Source organism: Mytilus galloprovincialis, chromosome 3 (assembly GCF_965363235.1).
Source record: "Mytilus galloprovincialis chromosome 3, xbMytGall1.hap1.1, whole genome shotgun sequence".
NCBI lineage: Eukaryota > Metazoa > Mollusca > Bivalvia > Mytilida > Mytilidae > Mytilus > Mytilus galloprovincialis.
In genome coordinates, this window is record NC_134840.1 from 57,510,087 (window position 1) to 57,533,135 (window position 23,049).

The 23,049-nt window shown below is 32.2% G+C and overlaps 2 protein-coding genes across 4 annotated transcripts in view; one reads left to right on the forward strand and one right to left on the reverse strand.

The window, feature by feature from the left end:
- The window catches only part of LOC143068427 (ras guanyl-releasing protein 3-like), a 102,167-nt gene extending 100,339 nt beyond the window's left edge, over positions 1 to 1,828 (reverse strand). Inside the window, exon 1 of one of the 2 annotated variants that reach the window (XM_076242482.1) lies at positions 1,792 to 1,828. The gene's annotated coding sequence lies outside the window, so the exon portion shown is untranslated. The remainder of the gene's footprint in view (positions 1 to 1,791) is intronic. The other variant, XM_076242483.1, reaches the window with a different exon arrangement.
- A 60-nt stretch (positions 1,829 to 1,888) lies between these two features.
- On the forward strand, positions 1,889 to 21,977 carry LOC143068426 (uncharacterized). Of its 2 annotated transcripts, none has more exons than XM_076242478.1 (9): positions 1,889 to 2,149; positions 6,072 to 6,157; positions 7,585 to 7,681; positions 8,685 to 9,291; positions 10,415 to 10,661; positions 12,328 to 12,410; positions 14,480 to 14,627; positions 15,509 to 15,611; positions 17,346 to 21,977. In XM_076242478.1, exons 1-9 carry the CDS (start codon positions 2,009 to 2,011, stop codon positions 19,422 to 19,424), a joined length of 3,591 nt encoding a protein of 1,196 aa, XP_076098593.1. In that variant the 5' UTR covers positions 1,889 to 2,008; the 3' UTR covers positions 19,425 to 21,977. The 2 variants fall into 2 exon arrangements, with proteins under 2 accessions (XP_076098593.1, XP_076098594.1); XM_076242479.1 differs by having other exon boundaries at positions 8,685 to 9,255.
- The last annotated feature ends 1,072 nt before the right edge of the window (positions 21,978 to 23,049 follow it).

A 23,049-nucleotide genomic window follows, 5' to 3' on the forward strand; every position in this document is an offset into this window, starting at 1 on the left:
TTTAATTTGGTTAATTACAACTACTGGGTAACCTGTAGCACTCATACCACAACTTCTTATTTATATATATACTAATCATCTCAAACTTAAATAAATTAAAATAACTAATAATGATTTGATTGACAATAAATGAGCTTACTGATTGTATCATTAACAAAGTTGTTTATTTTGTTTTAAAATATCTCTTATGATGAGACATGTGTAGATTATCGGGTTTTCTACACATTGATATCGTAAAATATCAGCTGCGAGCCACAATGTGAACCTTTTTGGCGAGTGAGCGTAGCGAACGAGCTAAAAAGTTTCACATTGTGTCGAGCGGCTGATATTTTACGATATCTATACGAAGAAAACCTGATTATCTTTTTATCGTTCTATTACTGGTCGTTTCTTTCTCCCTAAGACAGTTTTACTCTTGACAAAAGCAAGCTTGATAACGTCTCCCCTCGCATTGTGACGTTGCTGATAACTTCTCCTCTCACATTGTGATGTCGCTGATAATGCCTGGTCTCGTTTTGAAGTCTTGATACGAGAATTACGGAGGGTGATATAGGCAGAGGGAAGGACGATAATACAATGTATCTACCATTCTAGCGCAGTTGCTATTTATATTTTTATCATTTATTAGAAAACATAGTCACATGAAAAGATACTTCTATTATATAAAATTTGTCTTCAAAAGTGGTGCAAGTTATCTTAAAATTGATCAAATTTGCTATGGTCTGACTTTATATCTATGATACAATTCTTACGCCATATCTAATCAAAATTCTTTAAAAAAAAAAGGTGGTAATGGGGGTACCTTCATCATGAATAATGGTAATGTTTGGTGCATAACGATAAAACGTACACTTTCTTTTAGACAAAATAAAAAATTAGTTAATTTTGACAAATCCTGTAAACCATTTTCAAAAATTTCCGTAAACGATAATTTTTGAGATTTTAAAATTTTAACCAATCTGACGCCAACGGTAGCTGAAAATGACCATTTGACAACTGATGGTAAAGGGCATTACTAGCCTATGCATGTACATGTATTTATCTATCTATCTACATATTTCTGCACTCAGTCACAACTATGACTTTTACGTGCCATTACATTTTACATGAGGGTAATAATGGGGATACATTCATGATAAATAACGGTTAAAATTTTGCCAATAGACATTAACAGTAATTTTTGGTGCATGACGATAAAATGAACACATTCTTTTAGACAATAAAATAATTGACTGATTTTGACGCATCATGTTAATTTTTAACCAAAAATGACGCTAACGATAATTGTTTAAGACTTCTGATAAAACACAATAAGGATACTTTGACGAATCAATGTAATATTTTAACCAATTTGACGCTAACTGTAAATGAAAATGACAGTTTGACGTCTGATGTAAAAGGCATTACTACCCTCCTGCATGCATGGCTTATAAATAATTTAAAAGAAACACTTTGTACCAGGCATTGCTATTTTGTATATTTCTTAAACAGGTTTAATGAACAGATTCGTATATATACTGAAAGTAGTTGATACATGTATAACTATATTTGTCAATACGACAATATGTTAAAAGTTTTAACCTGAGACTAATAGTAGACTGACTATGGGTGTTTAGTGTTTACAGAGACATATAATGATAAATCATGTTTATGATGGACAGTCTAAGAAAAGTTCGTCCGGCAAAATTAAGACTTATGCATCGTACAATCCATGAGAAGGGTCAATTAAAATATTCTTATCAACTTCGTCCAATCTATCATTTAGCATCATCAGCCTTTCAATCTTCTCACCACAATGTCATTGCAAAAGCACACACCAGTTACCGTTCTTGAACACAGAATACGCAAAAAGGGGGATAATGCAATAAATTATTATTGACCAATCAGATTAACGGGAACCAGATTCAAAGAGAAAAATGGCCGTCCTGGATTAATGACAATGTAGCTCTGTTTATTTACTGTGTATTCCCCTTATATCAGATGATTGGCTTTCAAATGAATCTAAACCATGAGGCATATTAACTGCATAGAGAACATTGACAATTTAAGAGCACTAATAAAACAGGATTTACGAGAACTCGGCATAAAACTTCCAAAGGGAAAAAAGTTGAAAAAGCAGTCCCAATACACAAAACAACACGCTCAACAGGTTTCTATATTTTATGTTTACAAATGTGCTTCACTGCATCATTCTGTTTTTACATCTTTCATTAACCAAGTATTATTCAGGATGCATAATAACACATTTAAAAGCCTAGTGTAAAGTTCAACTTGAACAGACAACAACAACCTTTATGCTTTTGACTTTCTGAATTACTCGATGGGGAGGAGTGAACTTAGGAAATTGATATCCTGGTCTGGTTGGAACTTAAAATTAATAGAAACAAACAGACATTAAAAGCATGATTGTCTGCCCTATATTGAATGTATTTATTATGTCCGAGAAAGTTCAGGGCCCTTAATAATTGATTGTAAGTCGCAACAATTCAGTTCAGTATACTTCTGATCAATCTTAAAGTTACTTGTTAAACCAAGTCAAGACGCTTCTTGTCGCTAACTAGTGAGAGACCTGATGGAGGCACTAGCTATAATGTAGGCAACAAGAAAAATTGAGAGATAGTTCACCTCAAATGAAACTCTTTAATTCATCGATACGATGCAGTCCGGTAACTCCGCCCACCCAAGGCTTTGATCGTGTATATTTCTTCTTTATCATAATTTTTTTTTTTTTTAAACTTTTCACTGAAAACTCAATGTTACGTATATTATCTTTTTTCCGCAAAGATATATCTCAGTGATATTGTTGGCTTTTTTCAAAACAACCTCTACCCTTTTTTATTGGGAAAATATGCATAATTTTCATCAAATTGGGAAATTTAGAATAAACCATGAATTTGACTGAACTTTAATTTACAGATTCCCTTTCAAGAGTCAAACCCTGCTTTGAAATAAGACCCCTTTTTGTCAGTGATGATACATAAATAGACCCTCAAATCTGCGCGTATATATATATATATATATATATATATATAGTAATTTTAGGCATGAAAATGTATAAATCATTAAATGAGTGTTTTTCAATTTGAATTCATGCACAATTACTACTGAGATTGCACTGTTTGGGAAAAAAGTTGTCTATTTGGGAATAATTTTAAGCCATTTTTGGGATTCTTCTCCAGGGGATAAAGCCTTTATTCTCCATTAGTTTAAGGCAAACAATATTACTATCTGAAATGATTAGAAAATCAATTCTGTATTCTGTAAAAAATCAATCAGACAATGGGTCACCTGTGTTTTTCGCAGAAGTGTGGTTGTCCGGTAAGTCCGCCCATGTGTAGTAAACATGTATGGTGGATCGATTTATCAAATGTTAATGAACTAAAAAGTTAGGAAATGATGACCAATAAGAAAGGAGAACAAAATATACAAAAATAACGTCAATATGATTAACATGATAAAGAAATTGGTGAAAAAGAAGAATACATCAAAATGTTAAAATATTTTTTTTATTATGATCAGAAAATAAAGAAAAGAAAAAATATGATTATAAAAAAAGATGATAAAGAATGTCAATTGAATGATTATTAGTATTTTCATAACAAAATTGCCATCATTCAGTATTCTGAAATGCAGCTACATTTTTTGTAAGACGCAATAATTCTTGTCAATGAGTTGTCTGTGCAGTAAATATAGTGATTTAAATAGATAAGTTTATTTTTAACCCATAATTTTCTTTCTGAATCAATATATTTTATTTTTATTTTTTAGAATCGAAAAAATATAACACAAAAAAAAAAAACAGAAACCTTGTATCAAACTACATTGTATTACATTATTAATATTACATATTTCTTAATTAAGATACAGGACCTTTAAGATTTTTTGGAATTTTGTTATTTTGGATTTCCATAGTTTTCAAATTGAATTATCTCCCTTTGATTTTGGCATGATGTAAGCAATGGTTTTGAACTTTTCTTCAAAGTAAAAATAATATAGAAAACTAAAAAAACACACGGAAGTAAAAGGTTGAATTATCGGACGGGGAGAAGTACCGAACACGACTATACATGTATATACTTCATATTTTGTTTATTTAACATTTCTGTCAGCAGTATAAACAACCCGTCATACTTTTATTTTCACAGACTATTTTGGTGACTCATGCCTAATGTCCTATTTATGAATGTTCTGCATGTTCCTCCTTTTGGTCTGTTTTGAAATTGTGTCTGTCTGAAATCTGGAATGGGTTTTTATTGTTTGGCGCCAATGTAACCGGAGAGCATGAATCTCATTTCAAAATTGCTTGTTCCCACCAGGACTGTAACCTGGGACCTCTGTGTTACAAGGTTATGCTTAGATCTATGTTTACTTTTATTATTCCATTCATCGTTTTGGATCACACATGTTTTTGCCGCCAAACATGAACAGATTTTTTTGTCATATCTAAATACATGTATAACATTCACCTGAAAAAAGATCGATCCCCGATCGATTTAAACAATTACACTAGAATAAAGATTGATTCAAATGAGATCGATCTTTTTTAATGCACCTTTGGAGGTAGACTGTAAGTCTGTTTGAAGATCAATCATTCCCGTTTACATTAGACCAAAGATCGATCTCAAAAGGATCAATCGCAGTAAAGATCTATCTTTTTTGCTAGTGTAAATAGGGTCTTAGAATACTTCCTTAGGCCAACTGCTTCCAGCTGACTAAGTATCGACCACATTTACTAAGAGAAGCAATCCTGTCACACATGAACTTACTTTTATAAAAGGTTCAATGATTAATTACTGTAAGAATTAAGTCTATTATACACAGGGATCTCCATGGATGAAAATTGAACGATGGAGGAACTTTCACCATTACAAACCGTGTCTACGTTGTACAGTGTAGCGCGATCGGAAGTATTTTATCCCTCCATACAAGGAATGGTGAACATGCTAATTCATTGCTTATTTAAGTTATATTTATTTGAATTTTCATTAATTGCCGTTTTTAACCATTCAAACGCCAAGTCTTCATGGTCCCCCCTTAGTCGAGAATGACCAAAAGCTTTCATGATGGTCCCCATGTAGATTTCTTGTATTTTTGGTAATTGTTATGGGGGTTAAAAATCATATGATGTGGAGCTTATTTTTCATGGACACTGTCAAATTCAGAACCCATTACCGGTATGGCTGATTTGCAGCAACAACAAAAGGATTCGTACGGGTTATGTAAAAGGTTAAAGAGATTTGTAAAGCAAACGTTGATAAATGAAATTTTTAATGACTTTATCTGGCAAATTGATGCTGTGCAACATGTATCTTTCTAGTCTGAATAGAAACCGGAAACGCGGATGTATCAATTTGATTGTAATATACGAAATGAATTCGGAATTACGATACGATATTTCTTTACAGGAAATATTTAAAGTTTTTACTTTTAAACTTTTAAAGTAATTCAAAATTATCATTACAGCAGTACTCGAGTTAATTGAGATGAAATAATATTTACTGTTTTGCGTCTTATTTTGTACTGCTTAAAAAAGGGGGATGCTGATTGCGTAAGTCAAAACAGAGCACGTGTTCGACTTGTTAAACTGTTTTCTTTGTAACTGGATTATTAATTTATCTATTTAATCTAAATTATCATAATCATTTGCTAAAACTTAGTTGATTATTTCGACAAATGAATCGTCTATCCTCAGATAGTATTCTCGTGTCTGGTTTGTTGATCTACCTGTACAAGCTCAGGTACAAGTGATTAGCGATCTTAATCCGTATATTCCTGAGGCGTTAGAACTGTATTGGATTATAACATAAAAAGCCTAAGGGTTATGCAATTACATGCATTTGATTATAATTGATAAAAAAATGCCGTCGGGCTACAAAAAACGATGAAGTTTTGAACGATGGCGGAAGACATTTAACGATGGCGCAAAATAATTTAACGATGGCGCGAGTCATTTGACGATGGCGCATGACATTTGAACGATGGCGGGGCGCCATCGTTAAACAGGCCATGGAGATCCCTGATACATCTACAAGACTAAGCAGAAAATGAAATGTCAATCTATTTTTTTGCAGGAAAATGCTGAAAGTAATGGAGTATTTGAAAATTTACTTGCACAGGTTTCGTGTGTCCACATACCAAACTGTGGGTATGTGCCAAGGTAAGTGAAAAACCTCATTTATGTTGGTATTACATCTACAAGTAAGGATTCAGTTTATAATTAAGAATACACACCCAGGGTTCTCCCTAAGGCGAGTCCATGAGTCCTTGACTCATCAAAATCTGTCTGGACTCACCAGTTTCAAAACTGGTGAGTCCACAGATGCATCAAGATTGAAATATTTTGTATTAACTGAACAGTTAAACACAAATATCATCATTTTATAGCTAAAGTTTAAAAGTGATCTGAATTTAATGTCATTTCATTGCTCTGTTAGGAAATGGAGACTATAATATTACATGATATTGCAATAAAATATTTTCTTCTTGTTGGACTCATCATGGCTAAAAATGATGAGTCCCTGGACTCGCCTTCAAAAATTCTTAGCGAGAACCCTGTACACACCAACATCATCCATTCTTACCTTTATGATCAGTCGGCAAATCTGTCAGCATAGAATCTTCATGGTTCCTATATAAATAGTTGGAGGTAAAAGGTATTAGGTATCCAAGATGCAATATGTCAAGCCCTACATTCAAACTGTTAAGTAAATAAAGATTCTGCATAAATGGAAAAGGCCTACATGTATTGCAATTTTTTTCTGAGGATGATTTTTATGCCCCACCTACGATAGTAGAGGGGCATTATGTTTTCTGGTCTGTGCGTCCGTCCGTCCGATCGTTCGTCCGTCCGTCTGTCCCGCTTCAGGTTAAAGTTTTTGGTCAAGGTAGTTTTTGATGAAGTTTAAGTCCAATCGACTTCAAACTTAGTACACATGTCCCCTATGATATGATCTTTCTAATTTTAATGCCAAATTAGAGTTTTTACCCCAATTTCACGGTCCACTGAACATGGAAAATGATAGTGCGAGTGGGGCATTCGTGTACTGAGGACACATTCTTGTTTTGTTTATTATTAACATGATCATGATGATCAAGCAAAAATATATAGAAAGCAGGCTTGTAGGTTTAGTATAGAAATGATATGTCTATTTCAAAATATGTTTACAGGTATATCAACTCATTTTCTGATAGATTTTTCTTACTGGTCAAAACTTAATGTGCATTGTGATTTATTTTAGGGGCTTTCAATTCAAACAACAAATAAACTTAGATAATTTTGTATACATTTATACCCCATACATGTATACAATAATGGTAAAAATGTACTTTCACATTAGATGAAACAAAATCCCATTTTGCATTGGCTTGAAGGAATAAAACTTTACAAAAATTGTAAATATTGTTATCTCAAAATTTATTTCTTTTTAATGCATTCACTTTCAACATAATTTGAAAACATTACAAAAGTCTGGAAAGTATTTTTTCGACGTCAACCTGGAAAGTATTTTTTCAACGTCAACCTAAGAATAATACACATCTGTAGCGTTTATGATTGAAAGTTTGCCAATTCCATTTTATTTTCAGATTTTTGGTAGATGCTGCAGAGATAATTAAAAAGAATATTGACCAAGAGGGTTTATTTAGAAAGTCTGGAGCTGTTAGCAGGATAAAGGAACTGAAAGTGTGTATAAGTTTTAAAAAAATTATTTATTTTATCTGCATTATTCAGAAAAACACATGTACATGTAGTTTATCATCTTCACCTAGCCAAGGTTTATGATCTGCCTCCATTATTCACTCTTGGTGGAATAATTTGGGAGTTTCAGATTCAAAAAATGTTGATTTTCATTTGTCACAGTTGTAACTGGCTGCATCCAATAAAAAAATGCTTTTAAGAGGAACACACGTAAAAAAAAAAATGTGACTTCAGATTCAATGTGCAACAAGTCTTCATCCCCAAAACTTCAGATTCAATGACTCAGACTCAAGACAGTTAAATTTTTAAATTTAAAACATGAGGCTTGCCCGAGCGTTTTAAATATTTAAAATTTAAAATGTGAGTCTTGCCCGAGCGTTTTAACTGTTGAGAGTGGATAAATATCGTATTACACGAGATTTGGTGGTGGTATCTGTTTCTCTAATGTTTTTCTAACATTATGCAGGCAAACTTATTCCTTCTTTTCGAATGATCTGCAAAAAGATGTGTTCTTTCTATGTGACGTCATCAGGCATGGTCGCCTTTTTTCATGCCGTCACAATAGGAAATTCAGAGGAAAGCAAGAAAATTCGACGTCATAATCGGATAAATTGACGAAGAATTAGAGAAATATATATATACATGTACACAGTTTTATGCTTTACAAAATTAAAATTTGTAAACACTAGACACAACCATACATGTATATTATTTTTACACCTCAACTAAATTAGTACATATACTAGTTCTCTCATTGGTCAAAACAATGCAGTGCAGTCAAATTTACATAGCATATGACAATACAATAAAAAGGTGACAATCTGTAAATTTATCTTTCAGAAAGTGATAATAGAATTTCATGTACTAACGTGGAAGAGCATTTAATTTTTAAAACCTTCTGTAGTTTTATAAGTACATAATTATACATACAAATACATATTGGCCAGTATGGTAGACATAATAATTAATGTTTTGTTATATTCAATAGGAAAAGATAGAAAAGGGAGACGATTTGGGTAGTGCTAATATTGTAGATGTAACAGTCCTTATAAAACAGTTCTTCAAAAGCTTACCAGAACCTCTATTCACTAGCACCTACCATGATGCTTTCATACGGTGTATACAGCTACCCAACAAGGATGATTCTTACAGGGCTTTATTGTTGCTATGTCTTTTACTTCCTGGAGAACACATAAGTACAATACGATATATGATGAGTTTGCTCAAACTTATTTCGGAACACTCTGACAAAAATAAAATGGATGCTACAAACTTGTCTGTTGTGTTAGCTCCAAACTTTCTCTATTTGAATAGTAAAAGTGAAAAGATGAACTCTGTGGAGGAGAAACTTCTTCAGTTTCAGACCTCTGTTGTTGAAGTGCTAATTCGTAATGCTGAAGAGATTGGTTTTATATCAGACAGTTTATATGAGCGTACCTTGCTAATGACCGAAGTATTTGGGACAGATGATGAGTTAGATGCTAGCTGTGAAGGTTTAGAGGAATCAAGAGATTGTAAAAAGAAAGAGAAGAAAAGAAAAAGAAGTGGATCTTTTACAGGCAAGGGAAATAAAACATTTTCTCGATGCAAAAAAGGTTGGGAAATATTTTTTGGCATGAAATGCATGAAATTGGAACCTTTAGACTTTTTTTCCCACATGCATGTGGGTATAGTTCTTCAGAATGGGTATGAAATCTGACAAATGAAGTAACTTGGGGATAACCTTGTTTTAAATCCAATCATTTTCGTCAGTTATTATGTTAACAGTTCTCTTTGGTCTCTAAACATGCTAAAGGGTCATACATGTGTATAATAAATGAAGCGAATGTTTAAAAATTTATATCAATTTTCACTGAGGTAGTCTTGATGCTCTATACACTATTATATGAAACCGTATTTTTGAATACCCACTTATAATTTATGATCAATCTGATGAGATATCTTTGGCCGGTAATATTTATTATAATAATGCAGTACTCCAACAAGACTGACCAGTTCCTACACTGTACACTGCTTCCCTTTAAAGTTCTTTTAAGCATGTTTCATCATAGTTTTCACAAAAAATCTGCATTATTACTTCACAACATAGTAACACAAGTGGGATATAGGAGCTGTACCTGTGTGTTCATGTAGTTAATCTGTCTGTTCTTAGCCAACAGGAAATGCTGTCAGAATAGAATTAGTATTTACTATATACAAATTGAGACATGTGATCTCTTTGGATTGCAGATACATATGTTTCATGTTTTCTGATACTTTGAAGTATGAGTTTGGGTTTACTTACAGTTATACAATGTAACACTTCAAAACATGCAACTTTTTGCTATTATAATTTTGATTTTCATGCCAGATTGCATTAGAGTGTATCTTTCTTATCATAAGAGGAATTTTGTTTTATGTTTTTTTCAGAAAAGTTTTTGAAAAAGTTCTTGCAGTCAATTTAAGGACACCTCACCATTTGCTCACCAATGAAAAAGTTAATGAATTTTTTTAAATGACAATAAGCAACAAGTCTGCTTTAATTTTTCATATGTGATAGGATCTATAGTTAAACTGTTAAAATATTAAGACTAAAAAACAGTCATTGAAATTTCTAATGCCTAGCTTCAAAAGTAAAAAAAAAGAAATATTAAAAGTCTTCTTAGTGGCAGGATTGTATTTTATTTTTCAATGTACTCTGAATAATTAAAGTCATATGTTTATATTTTGAAAATTCAGGTATAGTCAGTACCATAGCCCAAAGTATAACAAAGTGGAGACGGAGCACTGATGGTAAAACTAACAATGTCAGTAACATGAGTCAGGCCAGTAACATCAGTGATTACAGTCATGTCAGTACAAAATGTAACAAGAGCACAGCAGTCCATGAGGATCCACAACCTGTAGATCTTTCAGCAGCAACACCAGTCGTGATGAGGAAACGGAAAGCATCTGGGGATGTGGTAGCTTTCTCTACGTCTAAAAAGTAAGAACATGAACATTGTAACACCTAACATGCCTAAGGTGTGTTTGAATAGATTCTGGGGGGAGAGGCATTAAATGATTCAGGCATAAAACTCTTAGAATTTTGCCAGTTATGAAAAATTGATACCAACAAGCTGTTCACATCTACCATGTATTCACCAATAGCGTCATCTGAAACTAAATTATACAGTCAAAGCAGCAGAAAATTATTTTTTTTCAATTATTACTATTCAGTGGGAATTAATGTCATCTAAATAAAGGCAACAGTAGTATACAGCTGTTCAAAAGTAAACAATTGAAGGAGACAAAACAAATCTGGGTTGCAAACTAAAACCGAAGGAAAAACATCAACTATAAGAAGAAATAAGCCAAATCAACCCATCACATAAATATCCAACCTTACATTTATTAGACACTAATTCAATTAATTTAAAACATCAGGATGCTTATGATTGCAAAGCACGTCAAATAGTAGCATTGGTAGATTCTAATTATTCTTACTACATTTCAGTTCTGTAGACACTTTTGTGCTCAATTGTTATGTTTGAATGAAAGTGTTGTCTGCTTGAAGTTTGTCATATTTGTCTGTTATATCCAAATTTATATTGATAAATCTCACTAGCATGACTAGCATATTTCAATCCTTTATCTTGCTTCCATCTTACATACATGTAGGACAAGTATATTTCTTTATAATATACCTTTTAAAATTTTTGAATAGAGTTTAACTGATGAGTCATGTGTTCGACAAAATTAGCTTATGGTGTACAAAATTATAGGGCAGGTATCTTTTCAGAGTTTTTATTTTCTCTTTGTCACTGGAACTCCATTGGCCAATTAATTATTAAATATGAGTCTTGAGTTAAAGAATTTGGTCTTGCATTGTCCTTTGTTTTTTTTTTTTCTGGTTCTTCAAACATTAATGTGAGGGATATCTTTAATAATATTCTTTAAATGCCTGAAGAAAAATATCACACATCTACACATATCTGCCTTCGAAAGAAGCATGCATTTTTGTAAATGTCCTTTTTTCTGTTGAACTAATAGGAAAAAAAGAGGTAATATCGAAATGAAAAAAGAACTAAATTACAGAAATCGCTTATTTTTTTCCATTATTTAGTTTTGTACAGCTTATTTGAAAACAATAATAAAAAATATAGGTCTCCGATGAGTGAAAAAAGATATTTCAATTTTAACGCCAAAAAATGGCATTTTTGCACCATAGGGAGATATTAAATGATATAAATATTTTAAAAGTTATCTGGGCCAAACCAAATCAATTTTTTTGGTTGATTTTTGTACCTTATCATAAAGTAATAGCTAATAGTGTAATAAATAAAATTTGTAATGAAAACACAAATGTTTAATTTTTTTTTTTTTTTGGCTGAAATTTTTGTACCCACGAGCTTCCTTAAAGAGCTTCTGCTTGCTAATTTTTTCCAAACTACATTGCATCAATAGCTCTGTGTTTTTAAAGATTCTTAAATGCTGTCATTTCAATAAATAAAAATTCCTTATGTAAAATAATGTTCTACATATATTTATACTCACTCAAAAATACATTGTATAATTATCAACAAAATTCAAAACATTTTTTTTCTTTTTGGAGGCCATGTTTTGTTTTATGTTTTATGTATCACCTAAATTTATTTATTGCATATTTGTAGAAAAGCCATTTTACAGAATTTACCTCAAGGCTCAGCTTTACGTAATACACCATTTACACCTGCCACAGCACTCAGAAATATGGGTAAGCAAGAGAGTTCAATTTTTGGGATATGATTGCTTCCAAGCAATCTGTAGACTTTTACCGCTGACTCAGGGCTGCATTCCCTCACGTCAACCGTTTTATTCTAAACATTCAGCAACATCTCAGATTCTTATGATTTTCTTGCTTTAAAAGGTAAAAACAGGCAAAAGGATTGAACATAAACAACTTTCCTGTAATGTTCTTCTCATAATCTTCATGTTTGATATTTCCCTTGACCTATATGCATGTTTTTATCAACACGGAAAATCAGAAATAAGCAGTATTTATATTTAGTGTTTTTTATAAATTTAGAAACATGTCAGTGGGAATTCCCCAGTTTTGATAAATGCAAGAGTTTTCTGAATTCCCATAATTCTATTTCTGTCATATAAGAACTGAAGTGGAGTTTTTCCAGATTTTACCGTTATGAAACTGATATTTGATACTGTACTCTCCGATAAGGAAATGGAGAACCATTCATCATATCATTTAATAAACATTCTTGTTCCAAATCGCAAGTCGCAGGTTTGTTTATGTATTAATGCGCATGCGTATAGTTTTCTTGATTTCAAGGGGTATCAGATTGAGTGGTTGCTCTGGATTCCCTGCTTCATTGATTAATTTGAAACTCATGGGATTCTTTCTATGTCTGTCTGGTATTGAGGGTTATTGTTGTTGCATAATTTTAAATCATATGCATCATTTAAATTAAAATAAATGTAGTCCACAGTTTACCTAACACCCTTTCAGCCGAAATGGAGTCTTCCATATTATCGTTTCGAGTTGTCTCCCTTCCGGAAGTATTTTCCGTCAAATCGAAATACAAGACTCATCAAGAAAAATTAACTCGTTAGATGTCGATAAACGTCGTATTATATTCAGAACGATCTCAATTTAAACAGAGGAGTGTGTACGGAAAGGAGTCATGCCCACTGACCCAAAGGAAATTAATGTTTAAAGAGTTAGAAATGGGGTTCATCCTAGAATTAACGGTGATAAAATACGAAGTGAAATACCTTCTCTAACTCTCAGTGACTGCTGTGGAAAGTAAACTTGGAATTGATAGTACAAAAATAAAACACAATAAGTACATTGCTCATACACTTGCATCTGGGATTGGCTTTTTTAAAAGTTGAGTGACTATTCCGATTATTGCATTTTGCATGTGCAGTTGAATTAGTTTTGAAAATAATACTATCCAGCTGTACCAGGGCTGCCAAAAATGCGTGAGACTCACGCATGTTCATGCTTTTTTGCGGCAGTATCCTTGGATTTTTTTTTTTCCCTCTTTGATCTTTTCAATTTTGGCCAAATCTCACGCATTTGCTTAATGAAAAGTTGGCAGAACTGCTATACATGGGTCAATGAAAACTATGGCAATCGTATCCCTCAAAGCATTCTGCTCTTTGATTATATATTTTTAACATAAGTGTGAAAAAAGTTGCAGTATAAAAATATACATATGTACATAAATATACTTTTATGAAATCTGGACAAGAAAGATATGAAAATTATGTATTTTTGTAGAGTTTCCACAATATTGAGTTAAGATTCATCTCTTTATTGTTCACCCTCAATCACCGCTGAATATGGTACCAATTATGGTAATAGTCTCCAGTTTGGGAATACAACTCCTCTTACACTATTTGATAGAAAGCTCTCTGGTTTAATTGGTTTGTTGTAATCCATATATAGTAAACTTAATTGGATTTGGCTATTTTAAGGTGAATTATGAATCTTTGACCATATTTTTACTATTATACCACAATAACACATTTTGACACACAATTTTACAGTTACAAGGTAGATTTGGTTACATCATAATAATCCTGTTTGAATTACCTAATGAATATTCCTTAGAATCTAAAGAGTTCAAATGAGAGGAGTGTTTTTTTTTTCAAATTGATTAAACATTTAAAACAGGACAGGAAATTTTACTTCTGTGTAAGAGAAGTTTTATTTTCAAAACAGTTATTGACCTTTTATGGTAGATTATATTTCAATTAAATAACTTTGTAGAATACAATTACAACAGCAGAGTGTGTGGTATAATTTGAATTTATTTGCAGATATAAAAAAGGGAAGCCTTGATACTCCTAGTATTGCCTTTAGCAACAGGGCCCAAGTAGCTTTCAGTGCCACACCTTCAACAAATGGAAAGGGATCAAGAAAGAGATTAAATTTGTTTAGTCCAGGCAGTATGAGAAAGAATAAGAAGTATGAATTAAACATTATTATCATTGGTATAGGTAGATAAAGAAAGGTACAAGTAGGATTTTGCAGTCATTTGTGATCTTCTACTATACGTATGCATGAACTCTAGGAGTCATTTCTAATAACAACCATTGATTTTAGAGGGAGTTTTGCTGAACTTCGGTATAACTAATATATTTCATTTCACTTTCACTCCTTACTTGTATTATACATTTTGCTTTAATAAATCTTTTGTAACAAACATAAACATAAAATATTGAATGTGTGAAACTGTAGGGTAAATTTTCTTGGGACACAGGGACAGGTGAGAATAGTGAAAGGAAAAATTGATACTAATAATTGAATCTTAGGTGGTGTAATATGTAGAGGTGTTAAAAGTTTGTATTTAATTGTGTATGACCTGCCTTTGATAGAAAGGCACTTATTATTGGGTCACATTTAAAAGAATGTCTGTTTCTCCACCCCAGGTCTACCCTTTGTAAACAGATCAGGCAAGACAGGTCTTTTTTTTTAACTGGATGTCATAGTATGTTCTTCCAGTAATATCACAACCAATGTTGGAATTGAAATTAATTATTTCGGGAATAAAAAAGAATCTGATTTTTTTGTGTGGAAAATAACTTTTTGACCTAGGTGGGGGAGGGGAAACAAAGATATTATTATTTTGGCCTTGGTATAGCATTTTGCAGACTTTGTCCAATTTTATATTATTGAATATTTTTGATTGACTATCAAATTCAAAAAGGTAATTAATACTCTGATGCTTAATGTGTATACCAATATTTACACTTATATATGTATAATCAGATACTGATTGGATTACTAAGCACTCTGGTGAGGCTACTAACACCATTAACTATATATTTATATAATATTCATTGTAGGAATGCTTCTGGTTCTAATATATCTGCTCATAATGCTTTAAAGAAGGGAAAACCAGCTGGTAAAGGTCTATTTAGGAGACTTAGTGGAGGCAAAGGAGACAAGGTATTGTTTTCAACATGTTGAAAGTATTGACTGGGTTATTTTATTTCCATTAGGATAAAATTAAGCTTTATATCTTAGGCCAAATAAAATAGTATGTATTTTTCCAGTTACATCTAAAAAAAAAATAGGGTAAGTAGGTCATGTAGGTAGGATTTTTTTTTTACATTGAGTCTATAGGAGCAATATTCTGACTTTAACAGTGCTTCATGGAAAATGACAAAACAATCTGTAGGGTAGGTAGGATAAGGGACGACATCAAAAGTTCAATGTAGGATGAAAAACTTAATTCACAAAGTTTTTTCACTGAAATTTTGAAACGTTTATCTATTTATTTTATGAATATTGTCAATTGCTATAATTATGCAATATAATTCATTGAAGACTAAATAGGCATTGAGTGTTCATAAGATGAAATACATGAAAGTCACCATATACCGTATGTTTACAGACAGCTTTCATATTGATATTTGTTACTTCTTTAAAAACTGTAAGATAAAAGTTGAACCTTGAAATCAAAGATCTAGAAAATCATTAAATGGACCAATTCTTTTACATTCTTTTATATCTGGTGCATTTGATATAAGGCCATTAAGTAATAACTTAAGGTTTGTCCTTTTGCAAACATGATCATCTGGTTGTGACAAGTATTAATGAATATACAATTATACAGTTACATGTATTAACAAAAATAAAAAGAAAAGTGGTAAGAAATTATTAACTAAGTTCAATCAAAATATCAATGTTGCACTCCTCCATAATGGCATTATCAGAAGTATGCAAATCACATTATCAGGAGCATGCATTATTCAACTGGAACTAGTTTGAGCTGTTTCATTTAAACATATATGGTACACAGGGAAGTCACTTTTGAAAGTGGGCAAATATAGAACTTCACTAACATTTTCAATGTATTTGTCACCCACCAATAGTTATGATTTCAAAGCCTTCCCTGGGTCTAATGTATGTTTTTTTTGGAACAGGTCTTACTATTAAGCTCAATGAAGACATTAAGGATGTACTTGGGTGAGGTTTTGGAATTTGTGTCAAATGTTCGGACTCCTTGGTGTTTTTCCATACAATACAATGTAAAATATTTTGCCCCATAACACCAATTAATTTTTTCATATATGACTTAATAGCTCATGAAAGGTCATTTACCAAAATTTTAGAAGATTCTTGATTTTCTTTCTTTTGTTTTGAGACCCAAATAATACCAACGAAAATATATGGTAAAAGTCCTAGTCAGCCTTTTCCCGCCATATTTTAAATCTCAAATATCTCGAAAAGGAGGTCCATGACCTATCAATATTTTTAGCTTATCTTTGTCCTTAATTGAAGCTCTACCAGCTTATAGTATCAATTTTAATTTCTTAATTGAATAAATTTTTACCTAACCTCACCTAAGTACATCATTAAAGAAAAGGATTAAAGCCATGTACATAGATCAAAGAAGAACATTGTTATTCATAACCTTCATACTGTCATGTTCTGTGTTTTTGATTGTTATTCATAACCTTAATACTGTCATATTCTATGTTTTTGATTGTTATTCATAACCTTAATACTGTCATGTTCTATGTTTTTGATTGTTATTCATAACCTTCATACTGTCATGTTCTATGTTTTTGATTGTTATTCATAAACTTCATACTGTCATGTTCTATGTTTTTGATTGTTATTCATAACCTTCATACTGTCATGTTCTATGTTTTAAATTGTTATTTTTTTTTTCAGGTTGAGTCTGAGTTCCCCCAATCTGAACAAGATCAGGTTGGACTTCGTTTAGCCAGTCCAAAATGTACGCCACCTTCATCCGAGGAATCTGATGAACCTGACGAACAAGGATCACCTTTACCCATAATTCTTAATCAGTCAAATTCTTCACTTCCACCCACAGAACAATCTATTATGTCTGTCTGTGATGACCGTAACTCACTTAATGATGGTTTTATTATCGATGAAGATCTTGAAATGTCTCAAAATGATGTGTCACAAATTCGGAGAGACGAACCTAGACACTGTTTGTCAGATACAGCAATCATGTATGCCAATGATTCAACATACAATACTTCATTGTCACGTTCTATGTCGCTGGACGCACAAAAAATTCGCTTAAGAAGGGGTCAACCTAATTCAGTTAAAACTGGTCTGTTACATGGGGAAAAAGAAAATGTTAGGAAATTGAGGAGAAGTTTTGGACTTGATAAATCAGAAATTGGAGAGCCAGTTGCATTACTTATTCCAGACTTGCCACAGATGCACAATGCTAAAGATGTACATTCTAATGGAGAATGTTTAGAAAAGGAGGGAAATCAACAGATAAAAAATAAAAATGAATGTGAGGGATCAGTTAGTATGGAATCAGCATGTGAATCTACAGGCTTACTGGATAAAAAACCAACTGAACAACCTGAAAACTGTGATAGTAATGTGCATGTGACAGACACAGTCAATAAAGAGGTCAATACCCAAATCAAATCAGATCAGTTAGATTCAATCAGTCTTAAACCAAAAATACAGAACAGTACTAGCACAGATAGTTTATTAGTTGGACAGGAAGATGCTTTCAACAAATTAGAAAAGAAAACAATAGCACGTACATTGTCAACTGATAGTGGAAAGGGATCAATGTTTGATGTGTCAGAAGTTGGTGAAATGATAGGAAGCACTAGTCCGTCAAGTCAGAAAAAAGCCACAGAAGGGACGAAGAACCCAATTAAACATAATTCAGAACAAGATTTAAAGAAGCCATTGAGAGCATTTGTTAGTCGATCTCAGAGTTTGTGTGAGCAACCTAAAAAGGCAATACCAAACATTACTCCAAACTTACAAATATCTATGGAAACTCACAAACTGTTATCCAGAGCAGGTTATCTGGCTTCTAAAATAACAACATCAGAAGATGTCATGGTGATGGGACCTCCCCCTGCTAAAATAAAACAGGCAGAGACAGTGATACCTAAACATGAAAGTATCATGGAGCTACAGACCCAGCAGAGAGGCAGAGTGGCTTCTACAGCCAGACAGTTTGATAGTGATCATAAGGATGTTGCAGAAAGACACACTTCTCCCTATAGATTCCCTAATTCAACTTCAAGAAAACGAGGGGTGTCACCAATCAGAATTCCAACGATATTTGCCAAGAGTGATGAAGAAGCAGCTAAAATGAAGGATTTGGTCACAGTCACCCAGAAATCTGGGAAAGGGCAGGCCAAGTTACCCATATCCACTCTCTTGTTAAAACCAACTGAAGATGTTGCTGCCCCTTCTAACTCTGTTTCTGAACCTATTGGGTCAAAACTGAAAAGGAAACCTAGTATCTATTATACAGCTGATCATAGCAGGCTCAATGAATCTTCAATTATGTTAGAAAAAGTTGCAGAGGATGAAAGTATGGACATTGATGTTTTTGAACCTATTGTCCAGTCAGATAAAGAAAATAAAGATTCTCATTCTAGTGCCCCATTACAGACCAATGATGTTTATACAGAAATTCTTGGTAATGAAAAGATGGAACATAAAGATGGAATGATTGATGGTGAAAATTTGACGCCATCTACCCCATCTAAGGTGCCTACAATAAAAATGCCACTTGCCACTCCACTAGCCGAGATGATTGTTTTACGAACTGCTTCTGGAATGACACCTCGTCAGGTGATCAAGAAGACTAGATCACCAATCAAACCAGTTAAAAGACTAAGATCTCCCGGGTCACCTTGTCGGAACTCACCAAGAAAGCATTCACCTAGGACAAATAAACATCTTTTAAGTTCTATACCATGTCATTTACAAGAAGAAATGAGTCCACTGTGATCTATGCATGTGATCAGTATATAGTAGAATAGATCATGTTTTTATCTTATATGCCTTTCAGTTATCAAATGGTGCTATTATATGATAATTTGTTTGAAATTACTGTTTGAATTGAATTGCTGATTTGAATTTTTTTATATCAATTTTATCCAGTTTGACTGATATATATTTTAAGACTTGTTTTAATGATTTTGTAAATCACAAGATGATAGTTTGAATCTTATGTATATTTTATACCATATTTAAATACTAGCTAATGGAAAGTTTTTGTTGAAGAAATTTTTATTATAGTGTGTTATCTGATAAGTACTTTAATTGCTTACCTTTCTGTCTTATGTTAAGAGCTTGAGCGCTTAGACTATAATGTTTTAAGCCAAGGAACCCAGTTTTCTAATTATATAATCACTTTAGATAAACAAATTTCTGTAAGTTGAAAAGAATGATCTGTTACTGAAGCTAGATATTTAAGTTTTTTCTTATTTGGTATAAATTCATATACCATATCCCTTTTTATTCACAGTCATAGGTATAAAAATGAATAGTAATTTGAAATATTTGCAAATCTACACAACATGGTACTACTACATGTACCTGTATATTGTCTTCTAATAAATAGCATAATTAAAAATAGTAAAACAGTCTTGATTTAAACGAAGTCATAGAGCAACATAAAGGTAAAGAATGTTATTTGCACAAGATGCCATTAATAATGATTGATTAATAATCAGCCATGTAACTAAAAATATAGGTCAAGAGCTTTTGATGGCTCTTATTATTAGTTTATGAGAAAGCCCTGAGAAAATTGCATGAATGTGTTTATAAGTTTTTAAGTTGCATTTTGTACTGAACTGTGATAATTCTACATGTGTATGTAAACTTCAGCTGAGATACTATTGTATTCTAATATATTTTGTCATTTAGGGAATATGGTATGACTTTTCTAGACACTGTGACTAACAGATTAACATTGTGTATTCTAAGACACTTGTCTGAAGCCTTGAAGGTTGTATGTTGACCTCTTATGTCGTTATTTATTTTGTATTGAGTGGTGGCTGTCTCATTGGCCATTATCCACACTCACCATTTGTTGATATATTTTGTTTCATGCTTGGTGACTGCTGGGTCTAGCCTTTAAACTAAAGCAGTTTTTAATGAGGAAAAACAATGATGGTTGAGTCCATTTTCTAAATTTTAAGCTAGCAATCAAGGCTTATCTTATGATAAAGAGGAGTGTGATTAAACTGGTCGAAACCATAGACCATTTTATATCATTAGTAATGGGTTTTATTTAGCCAAATGTTTTACAGAAATTTGTACTTTTAATTTGTTCTCTTTTTTTTAAGTTGAGATGGTAAAATATAAATATTGAATAAGTCATGAGCTATGAACACACAGAAAAACTGGTTTGATTTTTTTTCAAGGAAATGCATAGCTCATATGAATATTTACGAATTTTGGATGTGCTAAATAATTCCCAGACACAGGTACAAAACTATTAATCTTTTAGTCATTTTTTAAAACATTGAATTGATGCCATTTTCAAAATTTACTGAAGAAGATCTGGTTTAAATATTTTGAATATGAAGTCTAAACTCAAAATTTTACTTGATTTTATAATATTTCTATTATAGGCCAAAGAAGGCCCCTGACATATATCTTTATGGAGAATATATCATCTGGTTGTAGCCTAAAAAATATGCACTGTTATAATGATGTGACATTTATATATATAATGATCTTCTTTTCTTCTTTCTTTCCTTTTCTCTGTCTTTATATGAAAAATATGTCTTATTGGTACATGTACCTATGAAAAAATACTTTTTGAAAAATGATAGGCAATTATTGGAGATAATATTACTGTTGCTTTCATTGATAATTTTGTTGTAATTTTTTCAGTAAATAGTAGGGCAATAAAAAGTGACATCAAAGATTCACATTGATTCTTTTAAGCATCCCAAAAAGGCATTAATGTTTCTTGTTTTATTTATAATATTGATTATTAACCATTTTCCAGATCACCAATCAGGCTAGTTGGTATATGTTTCAGTAAACACACAGAAGTCTTAAACTTTCTATAGAAATAATGACGTAGTAGGCTTTTAAGTATCTGTATTGTACAGTCATAAGACAGATCTGGTTCAGATTTAAAAGAAGAAAAAAAACATATACATAACTATATGGAAGGGTTTCATTGTTATCTCAATTATTTATTTTGTAAGTTGTGAAGGGATGGAACTATTTTCCTACAGAAGGTATTTATTGTATTATAATCAAAACCGATTTAACATTTCAATACTGTGGATTCATTATTATTTGTGGGTACAGGTAAACCTTTTATGTCAATGTTGATCAATTTACAATATTATTGGTTTGTATGCAGACTTTGGCCAATACAACCAAATTAAATGTCCATGAAAATGCAAGATTTCCTCAACTAAAATTTGTACCTAAGATAATGACTCCACAGTATAACTTGATAACATTGTATGATAAGGGTATCAATGCATAATCATGTCAACCAGATTTGTAAATTAAACAAGAATATATACTCCAGATATTATTATTTTTCTCTTATGAAAGAGTAACCAAAACAACAAAGGAGCTAATAATGGTTGAAGCATGGCAGATTAAAGTTCACATGAGTTTCACTCAATTATGTTTGTGTGGGTAGTATACATGTGTTGGATTTCTGCATATTTTTTCTTGTAAGATGGGTAATACAATGTATGAGTTTTATTGTCAAGTCTGCTGCTTTTGTTGCAGAAAGCTAGACATAGGGATAGTGGTCCAGTGGAGGCGTTATTAAATAACTACTTGAAAGCTTGTATACCTTAGAAGGTGGAAGAATTGGATCCTACATACTTTGAAAAATAGATGCCTTATGTTATGGAGTTTCTGACTGTAATGTGTCCATTGTCCTTGACCTCATTTTCATGGTTTAGGGACTACTTGAGAGAGAAAAAGTCTGGAATGGTATATTTGACCTTGACCTCATTATTCCATGGTTCAGTCAAACTTCAGTGTTCAGTGTTAACTTTATGTGTTTTGGTCTGTAATTCTTCAACTTGAAGTAATAGGACAACTTTATTTGGTGTATGGAATGATTTTAAGGTGTACATGTCCAACTACAAGCTGTCATCTGACCTTTACCTCATTTCTTAGTTCTGTGGATAAAATTGAGTTTTTTTTTCTTAAACTATATGCAATAGGTCAACTAAATTTGGTATGAATATATTTTACATTTCAGTTTGACAGGATTTGTTTGACCTTGATCTCATTTACGGGTTCATTGCTGAGTGTTAAGTTTTTGTGTTGTGGTCTGTTTTTCCTAAACTATAAGGTCAACTTTATTTGGTGAATAGAAGAAGTGTTAGGTGTACATGTCTGTCTTGTATGATTCACCTGACCTTGACCTCATTTTCATAGTTCTTCTGTCAATGTTAAATTTTCCTGATAAAGTTTGTTTTTAAGAAACTATAAGCAATAGGTTAACCTTATTTTGTGTAAGGGATGATAGTAAGATGAATTGTTTTCATATCTGTTGAGTAATAAGATTCACAAAAAGTTAATCAAAGTGATCAGTCTGCCACAGCTTTAGGTTACTTCTGAAAAGCTTTATATTATT

Coding starts and splice junctions, on each gene's coding strand:
- LOC143068426 (XM_076242478.1), top strand. CDS start 2,009: ATGAGGCATATTAACTGCATAGAGAACATTGACAATTTAAGAGCACTA. Junction 7,682..8,684: donor GCAGGATAAAGGAACTGAAA/GTGTGTATAAGT, acceptor TATATTCAATAG/GAAAAGATAGAAAAGGGAGA. Junction 9,292..10,414: donor ATTTTCTCGATGCAAAAAAG/GTTGGGAAATAT, acceptor TTGAAAATTCAG/GTATAGTCAGTACCATAGCC.